The sequence below is a fragment of the Mytilus galloprovincialis genome, chromosome 9, assembly GCF_965363235.1.
Source record: "Mytilus galloprovincialis chromosome 9, xbMytGall1.hap1.1, whole genome shotgun sequence".
Classification (NCBI taxonomy): Eukaryota; Metazoa; Mollusca; class Bivalvia; order Mytilida; family Mytilidae; genus Mytilus; species Mytilus galloprovincialis.
Window position 1 is genome coordinate 75,800,977 of NC_134846.1, and position 11,245 is coordinate 75,812,221.

Genomic DNA, 11,245 nt, shown 5'->3' on the forward strand with positions numbered 1-11,245 from the left:
GCAAAAAAAACCTTTTAAGTTCATTAGACCACATTCATTCTGTGTCAGAAACCTATGCTGTGTCAACTATTTAATTTTAGATTTAAAAAGTTTGAAGAAGAAATCTTTAATTGATTTGTAAAATCTTGGCATTTGTTTTGTGTAAAAAAAAACCATGTAATGTCAAAAATTTGATCACAATCCAAATTCAGAGCTGTATCATGCTTGAATGTTTTGTCCATACTTGCCCCAACTGTTCAGGGTTCGACCTCTGCGGTCGTATAAAGCTGCGCCCTGCGGAGCACCTGGTTAAATATACACAAATCCCATTAATCTACAATTTTACACACATCCTATCCCATTGAAACAGCACTGTTTACACATATCCAACTAAACAACAATTTTTACACATATCCTATTAAACAAAAATAATTTTACCATTAGGGAAAAACAAGCATTAAATAGAAATCTGATACATGTGTATCCCAGGTTTATTACATTTAACTTTTCTCATTGGTTATATCCAGTTTTAGCTTAGTATTTCTTCAAAAACTTAATAGATAACATGGAATGTAACTGATTAAATGCATAGCACCAGTACATTTAGCTTTTTTACATTTACTTGAAAATATAAAAACTTTGTAACAATGCTATTTTTAGGCATGAGAATGTGAGTGGATTTTACAGAGTGTCTGCCTACTTTTTCTCCAAGATTATCTGTGATGTAATACCTATGAGACTGATTCCAGTTATTCTGTTTTCAACTGTCACATATTTTATGTTGGGTAAGTTAGAATACCTATTTTGATACTTCGAGTGAAATGTGTGTGTTTTTGATTTATAGTGAATTTATTCTATAATTTTGAGAATTTAAAGCATTTAAAAGATTTTTATTATTATTATAAATGATACATGCAAATAAAGATATCAAATTTCAGATGCTTTTATTTGATGATGTTTTAAAATATTCTGTTACAATTTTTGCAATAAAAAAACATCAAAAAAATGTTTGTGCTTACAGTATAACATTTTTCAATGATTTGTATAATTTCAACCCTATTTTTCAGGCTTACGACTAGCAGCAGAGAACTTTTTCCTGTATGTCCTGTCATTGTTTTTAGTAGCCATGTCTGCATCAGGAATCGCTTTCTTCTTCAGTGCTACTGTGTCAATATTTGCTGTGGCTAACTTGTGTATTGCTCTCACATATGTCTTTATGATGGTAATATTTCACATTTATATTTTTTGTTGCCAATGTTTAATTTGATTGACAAGAAGAGTAACTTGCTCATTAGGTGAATATAAAAAGGAAGATGTGGTACTATTGCCAATGAGACAACTCTCCACAAAAGACCAAATGACACAGAAATTAACAACTATAGGTCACCATACAGCTTTCAACAATGAGCAAAGACCAGGGCTCACGCTACTAAGCGATTAGGGCTAAGAAGTTGCTTTCCCAACCGTCACTTCGCTTTGCCAGACCCTCAAAAGGTAAAACAAGTCGCCCTGCTGTTTATGATACTCGCTGTGGGTCGCTTTCTTCATCAGCAATATTCAATTTTTACCAAGTCAATAAAACAGCAATTTTTCAAGGGGTTAAAGGATTGACTTTAAAGTTAGTGGCATGTAATTTCATAAAAATAATTTTTTATCACTTCCGGTACTTGTTACTTGAGAGTGTATTCAAATCATTCTAACTGTCCTGTGACAGTTTCATAATCTCTAAGAAAGGTAATCAAAGTTCCAAATACAAAGTGTTGATAATTGACACATTGTTATGATATTAGACCAATTAACATTTACTTTCACAATACAATGTTTGATGATCCTCTTCATTTAAGAGATACAGAAGATATCAAGGGGATATGCTAAATCGTAAATTGAAAAACAAACTGACAATGCCATGACAGAACAACAGTACACAAAGCAAAATAAAGAAAACTAAAAGACCTGTAGGTGATCTTCTGCTGTTGTTTTTTTCAATGGTCGGGTTGTTGTCTCTTTGGCACATTCCCCATTTCCATTCTTAATTTTAAAAAACTGAGTAACGCGACCCCTTAAGCTTCCAAAAAACAGCAGTGAGTTTAGATGCTGAAAATATGTAGAAATCTTATTTTTCATTATGCTTCATTTTTGAGGGGTTCACACAAAATAATTACTGTAACTCTTTCTGCTTGCATTGAGATGTTTTACACATACATTTACATTCTATTTTATTTTTGTTCTGAGTTTTGAGGGGTCAGGGGGTTTACACATACTAATTACTGAATTTCTGTTTCCATCTCAGGTATTCAGTGGTTTACTAGTAAATGTATCCTCTGTTCCATCATGGTTACGATGGCTGAAATGGGCAAGCTTATTTAGATATGGTTTAAACGTAAGTATTGATTATGTACTATTTTATGTTTTACTAATTATAATGAACAACATCTAGGTTGAATAAAGTATATTTTTAATGGTCTTTTCATGCTTCAATTTCTCATCGTTAGTTTGCGAGATTTCGGTTCAAACTGGGACTAAGGGCTGTCTTAAACTTGCAGTGAAGTGAGACTTTGTTCCTTGTTGAAGGTTCTCTGTGATGAGAGATGAATAACAACAATACAAGTGCTGTTACTCTTTTTGTTTTGTAGATTTTGTGTCATGATTGGATAACTCTTATCTTTTCTTTTTCAAAGTAACCCTAAGATTATATATCTGTCTGTGTAAGTTGATATAAATGAGTACAGGAGCAACTGGATAAAACTAACAGACTTTCCATGGTAGATTTAATTGAAGTTGAAATGTTAGATATAAGATCATGTTAACTTGCAAGACATTTGTTCAAGTTATCATCCAAATAAAAAGGTCATTCTAACCCTATATAGCAACAATCAACATTTACAATGTCATCTAACAATCTGCTTTACTATGGTGTACTATCATAAGCATTATTGGTATCCAACAAATAATAATGTATCCACAAATTTAAAATAAAAGCCCTTGACTCATTCTTAGACAAAAATAATTTTAAGATCTGTTTGTGAATAGGAACTTGATATATAAGATTTTTGTGATTTATTTTGTTAAGAGAATTTTAACTTCCTACCGGTATTTGATAAATGTGTATGTATTATAGGCATTGGATATAAATGAGTTGAAAGACATGACCTTTTCCAATGGCACAGCAACATGGTAAGATACAAAATAAAGAAGTAGCTAGGTTATAGGTGTAAACAACTATAGTAAAGAAAAAACTTGACTAGATGCTTCAGTCCTAAAGACCTTTATCAAGCAATATATTGTAATCAGAGACGAAATGTTTAGTCACCTGAAAAAGCTAGTTATGCATTTACTTATTGAAGCTGGCTCAGGGTTTTTACAGTAATTAACCTTTTTCATATACCCTGGTATTAATTTGTATATCCTTATGAATAAAAGACAAAAAAAAACAATAAAAGACCCAAAAACATAATGTGCTTTTTTTTTTAGTAGCAGCCTATTTAAAAAAAATTTATGTACATGCTTCATCATTTATTATATTTTCTGTTTGGAAAGCTTTCATGTATATTTCTATAGATATGAAATGACAAGGTACAAATTATATATATAAATAAGAAAATTTGTTATGATTTCCAATACGATTTCCTATATGACTCCTCTCCACCAAAGACTAATTGATATAGAAGTAAGCAGCAAATGGTCACCATAAAATCCATACCACATAGTAGGCTATAAAAAAAAATGACAAATATAAAATATATAAAGCAAGAAAACTAACAGCCTGATTTATATATACCAAATAATAAATGAGAAACAAATATGATATGCTGCAACTAACAAAATGCTCCATACTGTGGATAAACACATATACAGAATGTGTGGCTTTTTTGGCCCTGTAAATCCACCAAAGAAAAAAATTCTTGTCATTATCACATTTTATAGTATCAATACAATGGCTTTTCATTAAAAAAAACACCAAAAAAACCAAAAAAAACCCGAATTTTAGTATAGCCTTGATGACACAGTTTTGACTGTAATGTCTTTAAAGTGAAATTATTATTAAAAAAAAAAAAGAAATTATTAGGAAAATTTGTGAGATTCTAGCATTAAAGGCTATTTAAAAGAGTATTTTGGCTATATTAACAAATAAAACAAGTAGCTCCCTCAGCCAGATAAAGATTTACCAAAAGGATTAACTATGTTCATTTTATCTTTGTCCATTAATTGTTGATGGTAAGTTAAAAACATTAATGCCAAAACTTTTATAATTAGTCTTTTATTCTCTTTAAGATTTGTAACTTGTTTGTTATCCATTCAATTGATTATATTTGTGTTTGTAGCTCAGGGACTGGTAATGATTACCTAATTGATCAGAACATTCCTTATCAAACAAGCTGGGATTTCTGGCAGAATATTGTTGCACTAGGGGCCATGTCAGTGATCTCCATGACCGGTACATACATCCAGCTGAGAAGAATGAAGAAATTAAGATAAAGATCTTATAGTAGAGAAAACATGACAGATTAGTGCAAGGACCAAATCCATATGTGTTTCTTTGTGGAAACAGAGTTGTGACCCTTTATAAGTGTTGGGGTTTAGCTATCAAGGAACTTACGCTTATTTTGAGATTTTTTTTATTTTTGGCTAGTTAGCTGGGAAAAAAAGAATAACTTGATTTGATTTGTGTTTTAAGAAATGTTGAACATCTTTGTTTTCAGTTTTTACACAAATAAATGAAAAAATCATGTATAGATAATACATAATAATAATGTATATATGTAATTATTGATTATTGGTTTTTACATGTGTTGTAGTTAGGTAAAACATATAAAGTTTTATTTTTAACTTGACCTAATGACAAGTACATATACTGGAAAATTATCTTTAATTCTAACTTAAGTTTAAATTTGAAAAATGTCTAGTTCTTGAATTAGTTAATTGAAGTAGGAAGAGCTATCATGCTTTAATGGGTGGATAACTTGTAAACTTTATTGGCCTCTTTAGCTAAAAATTGACCTGTCCAGCTTAGCTTATTAAAAAGTGAATACCATCCACCCAGCACCTTCACTGTATGTTTTTAGACATTATTTTTGAAGCCATAAATCAGCTTTTTACTCAAATTTGTTTAATAGTATATGGCTGGGAAATGAAAGCCCTTAAAATTTTGAGGTAAATTGTAAAATCTGTAATAATTGTGACTTAATTGTGTGAGCTGCAACCTTGAGCAGTCTGTTTATATGTTTGCTTATTATAGTTTGTATCATTCAACCAAATTCATCAATTTGTAAAATACATATTACAGCCGATGGTATTCATAAGCATTGTGGAAGTCAAAGTTAAAAGTCAAAAAGTTCTAACCTAAAAAGGTGAATTGACAATAGTTTACTTATTTTCAAATCAAATGAAGGGCCAGATTCATCCTATTGATATGCAGTTATAGTTTTTTTTTCTTTACAAAAGTTGAGCTCAGTTACTAATAAAATAATTGTTATTCAACTACCTAACAGTAGAGGACAGCTGAAGAAGAGAAGCATGACTGGTCAAAAGTTACGGATTATTCTAAGAATTTTTAAAAATATATATATACATTAGTTAGCTTGAAATTTAAATGCATAGGATCAATCCAAAAGACCAATTCTAGATCATGCACATATTAGTAATTCATGATATTTCTATAGATATATATTCATATGATAAATGTAGGCCAGTAAATATTATTAATCTTGCCATAGTGATACATTAATAAATATAGTTAAAATTATAAAATATATTAAGGTAATAGAGTTAACAAATACATACCTCATAAGTTCTTATATTCAACCTTAAAGAACCAGTTTTTAAGATTCTATCCAATGAAACAATGATTTTTGTTATGTTTGTTATGTTTACAATTGTCCTTTCTGAGCCACACAATCTTCTACATTGGAAACCTTTCTTTCTACTAAACTACCATAGTGAAATTTGGTTTGACGATTTGACACTACATGAAAGTAGAAGGTAGAAAGCTTTAGCGCAGCTATGAAATATATTAAATGTTGATAAAGCCATATATTTATTATATCCCACAGTAAAAAAAAATGTAGGGTATAACTGTTTTGCCCCGTCCACGCTGTTATTATCACTTGTATCAAAGAATTTCATGAAACTTTTTGGTTAATTAGCACATACTATGTAAATGTGCATATTGACAGGAAATTATGATTCAACTTTTTTCTAGGAGTTATGCCCCTTAAACTTTGGCCAGTTGTACTACTTGAAGTATGGCATATTCACAAGAAATTATGATCAGTTGACTTTTGTAGAAGTCTTTGAACTTATAACTCTTAGTGTTTGTCCAGTGACAATGTGGGACCATAAGTTATGTGAGTCTACTCTCAAAGTTTCTTTAATTTATCTCTGTTAAAATGGAACCTAGTAATTGTAACTGTATAAATGTCTGAATGTATCTTACTTTCAATTAATCATTTACCCAAGTACATGTATTCTATATCAATTACCAGGATAGTTTATTTAAGCTGTAGATTATATATAGAAAATGCACAATAGAACTTGTGTAAGACTTAAACGATTGTGAAAAATAACTAAACATTTACCAATGTACAAACTGCAGCATTACAGTGGCAATTTGAAACAATCAGTCAATTAAATCAGAAATATGACAATCAAAATCAGTATTCTTGCCAATCATTGTTGTGTTCAGAGGTTAGCATTTCATTTTCTATAATTTACTGATTTCCAGTTTTATGACCAATTTGTATAATTATTTAGGTGTGATTTTTATTCATGTTTTTTGATACATAAATGTCTTTATTTTTATTCATTTTTGTCTCCTGTAACAAGAAAAGTTGGGTGAAAGTGAGAAAAAGTGATTGCAATGGAAATGCAAATGAACAATTGTTAAGCTTTCTGCTTAAGTTAGTTTGATAGAAAGTACTTGTGATAGATCATTGATGTTTAATACAAAATTGTATTACTATTGTTAGTTATCAATTTGACAACTATTTTGAGACCCTGCCCACTCAGTCATATTCCAGTGACTTTGAACTAACTAGCAATTTTCAATGTTAAGTTTTCTTCTCAACTCAATTGCATAGGAACTACTTGTGATATATCAATGATATTTTCTATAAAGTTGCATAAATATCAGTACATATATGAGTTTGACAACTATTTTGACACCCTGCCCTGTCCTCTAGGTCATGGTTTAATGACTGAATTACTTTCAATTTTTTGGTGAAGTTTGAATGATAGTAACTATAGCTATTTATACAATACACCATTTTCTATAAAGTTACATTACTGTATGTACATTTCAGTTTGTCAACCATTTTCAGGTCCTGTCCACTAGTTCATGGTCCAGTGACTGAACTGATAAGCAAAGTTGCTCTTCATCAGATTGTCTTTTTCTGAATTTTATGCAGAACCTTTTATGTGTCAACAGTCTACTTAATATCAGTGCCAAATTAAATGATGGTGAAAAGTCCCATGACAAGTTTTATCTTGTTTCATATTGTTTTTTCACATAATTAGCTTGTGAGGAAAGTTTAGTACATTGTATTCAAATATGAAATATAAGGAAATACTATCACAATGGTTCATTTTAACATTGATCGCTGTCCTATTTAAACAAATCATGCTACTTTAAAAAAAATCAACTTGTTATATTCTGTAGTGTTGCAAATTTTTCTAATTGATTTATTTTCTCTTATTTCATGATTAAGAACAACGAAAAAGAAAACAACTTTTGAATGGTTTATTTACATTAGTAAAATGTATATGAGACGACTCATTGCTGCAATTTTTTTTAATTTAAAACTTTGTCTATTGAATATGTTGTTTCTTTGTCTTTGTTCTTAGTTTTCAACTGATTATTATTTTTTATATTATTTCACTTGATAAAGGTTATAGTGAATAACATGCAGCCAGATTTAAGAGGACCCAAATGTAATTTTACATGATATGATTCATATGTATGATTCATATCTGTTCTATTTACTAATTATATATCTTTTAGAATAGTCCATATAAATATTGTACTGGTTTTGTCTTTGGTACCCAGTTCATACCACCAAACTTACGTTGTATTTAGATTTTTACAGTTATTTCGTTGATTAAAATTGATATACACATGCTTTCTTATTAATTAATGACATGACTCAAGAACCTTACATATACAGAATTCTAGATCATAGCTAATGTCATGTGTTAGCCATTATAATGATTTCATGTTAAAAGCATTCATAGACCTCTACATTAAAGGTAAATTTACAAAGACCACTTAAAATTAACTGTTTGACAGCTTCCATGTAAGTAGGTGCTTATCTATGAATGCATGACAACTCAGACCAAAACAACAAGACAAATTAGACTGATCGATTGACAACTCCAACCTCCAGACCATGACAAATCAGATCAATATTAAGACAACTCGAACTTGCAAACCAAGACAAAATACACGAATCTTTTGGCAACCCCAACCAATGGACAAAGACAAATTCGACCAATCTTATGACAACATGAACCACCAAACCAATATTAAAACAACTCCAACTACCAGACCAAGACAAATCAGCCAATCTTATGACAACTTGAACCACCAAACCAATATTAAAACAACTCCAACTACCAGACCAAGACAAATCAGCCAATCTTATGACAACATGAACCACCAAACCAATATTAAAACAATTCCAACTACCAGACCAAGAAAAATCAACCAATCTTAAGACAACATGAACCACCAAACCAATATTAAAACAACTCCAACTACCAGACCATAACAAATCAGCCAATCTTATGACAACATGAACCACCAAACCAATATTAAAACAATTCCAACTACCAGACCAAGACAAATCAGCCAATCTTAAGACAACATGAACCACCAAACCAATATTAAAACAATTCCAACTACCAGACCAAGACAAATCAGCCAATCTTATGACAACATGAACCACCAAACCAATATTAAAACAACTCCAACTACCAGACCAAGACAAATCAGCCAATCTTATGACAACATGAACCACCAAACCAATATTAAAACAACTCCAACTACCAGACCAAGACAAATCAGCCAATCTTATGACAACATGAACCACCAAACCAATATTAAAACAATTCCAACTACCAGACCAAGACAAATCAGCCAATCTTATGACAACATGAACCACCAAACCAATATTAAGACAACTCGAACTACCAGACCAAGACAAATCAGACCAATCTTATGACAACATGAACCACCAAACCAATATTAAAACAATTCCAACTACCAGACCAAGACAAATCAGACCAATCTTATGACAACATGAACCACCAAACCAATAATAAGACAATTCCAACTACCAGACCAAGAAAAATCAGACCAATCTTATGACAACTTGAACCACCAAACCAATATTAAAACAATTCCAACTACCAGACCAAGACAAATCAGCCAATCTTATGACAACATGAACCACCAAACCAATATTAAAACAACTCCAACTACCAGACCAAGACAAATCAGCCAATCTTATGACAACATGAACCACCAAACCAATATTAAAACAACTCCAACTACCAGACCAAGACAAATCAGCCAATCTTATGACAACATGAACCACCAAACCAATATTAAAACAATTCCAACTACCAGACCAAGACAAATCAGCCAATCTTATGACAACATGAACCACCAAACCAATATTAAGACAACTCGAACTACCAGACCAAGACAAATCAGACCAATCTTATGACAACATGAACCACCAAACCAATATTAAAACAATTCCAACTACCAGACCAAGACAAATCAGACCAATCTTATGACAACATGAACCACCAAACCAATAATAAGACAATTCCAACTACCAGACCAAGAAAAATCAGACCAATCTTATGACAACTTGAACCACCAAACCAATATTAAAACAATTCCAACTACCAGACCAAGACAAATCAGCCAATCTTATGACAACTTGAACCACCAAACCAATATTAAGACAATTCCAACTACCAGACCAAGACAAATCAGCCAATCTTATGACAACATGAACCACCAAACCAATATTAAGACAATTCCAACTACCAGACCAAGACAAATCAGCCAATCTTATGACAACTTGAACCACCAAACCAATATTAAAACAATTCCAACTACCAGACCAAGACAAATCAGCCAATCTTATGACAGCATTAACCACCAAACCAATATTAAGACAACTCGAACTACCAGACCAAGAAAAATCAACCAATCTTAAGACAACTCGTACCACCAGACTAAGACAAATAAGACCAATCTCAAGAAAACTTGAACCACCAGACTAAGACAAATAAGACCAATCTCAAGAAAACTCGAACCAACAGACCAAAATAAATCAGACCAATCTTTAAACTACTCAAACCCCCAGACAAATTTAAGACAACTCCGACCACTAGACAAAGACATATTAAACCAATCTTTGTACAACTCGAACCAACAAACCAATCTCAAGACAACTCCAACCACCAGACCAATCTTACGACAACTCGAACCACAAGACCAAGACGAATTATACCGAATTATACCAATCTTAAGACTCAAACCACCAGACCAAGACAAATCATGTCAATATAAAGACATGTCGAACAACCAGACCTAATCAAATCAAGCCAATCTTAAGACTCGAACCACCAGACCAAGACGAATCAGACCACTAAGACTCGAATCACCAGACCAAGACAAATCATACCAATCTTAAGACAACTCGAACCACCAGACCAAAACAAATCAGACCAATCTTAAGACAACTCCAACCACCATACCAAAACAAATCATATCAATCTTTAAAAGACAACTCCAACCACCAGACCAAAACAAATCAGACCAATCTTAAGACAACTCCAACCACCAGACCAAAACAAATCATATCAATCTTAAGACAACTCCAACCACCAGACCAAAACAAATCATATCAATCTTAAGACAAATCGAACCACAAGACCAAGAGAATTCAGACTAATCTTAAGACAACTTGAACCACTCTTGATGACAACTCGTACCAGATTAAAACTCGATTCAATCCACATTTGGAGGCAACACATAGATGTTTAAACGAGGAATTGAAATGGAGTTACCTCGACGTATAACAAGGTTATAAATCTTGCAAGTGAATAATATTAACGGTAAAAAAGAAATTCTGTTTTGACTTTAGGGAGCTACCATTTGATTTTTATGGGGGGGCTAGGATGAAAAATTTTGTCCTGCATTTTTTTTTTAGTTGTAATCTCTGTCCTACCTTTTTATTTTTCACTCTAATCG

The 11,245-nt window shown here is 31.7% G+C and overlaps 1 protein-coding gene across 2 annotated transcripts in view; it reads left to right on the forward strand.

The window, feature by feature from the left end:
• Positions 1-8,090, forward strand: part of LOC143045958 (broad substrate specificity ATP-binding cassette transporter ABCG2-like) — a 52,379-nt gene extending 44,289 nt beyond the window's left edge. For both annotated transcript variants that reach the window (XM_076218820.1, XM_076218821.1), the window contains 5 exons: positions 640-764; positions 1,047-1,201; positions 2,270-2,359; positions 3,098-3,153; positions 4,302-8,090. In XM_076218820.1, the coding sequence (XP_076074935.1) occupies positions 640-764; positions 1,047-1,201; positions 2,270-2,359; positions 3,098-3,153; positions 4,302-4,455 (580 nt within the window). In that variant the 3' untranslated portion in view covers positions 4,456-8,090. The remainder of the gene's footprint in view (positions 1-639; positions 765-1,046; positions 1,202-2,269; positions 2,360-3,097; positions 3,154-4,301) is intronic.
• Positions 8,091-11,245: the final 3,155 nt, after the last annotated feature.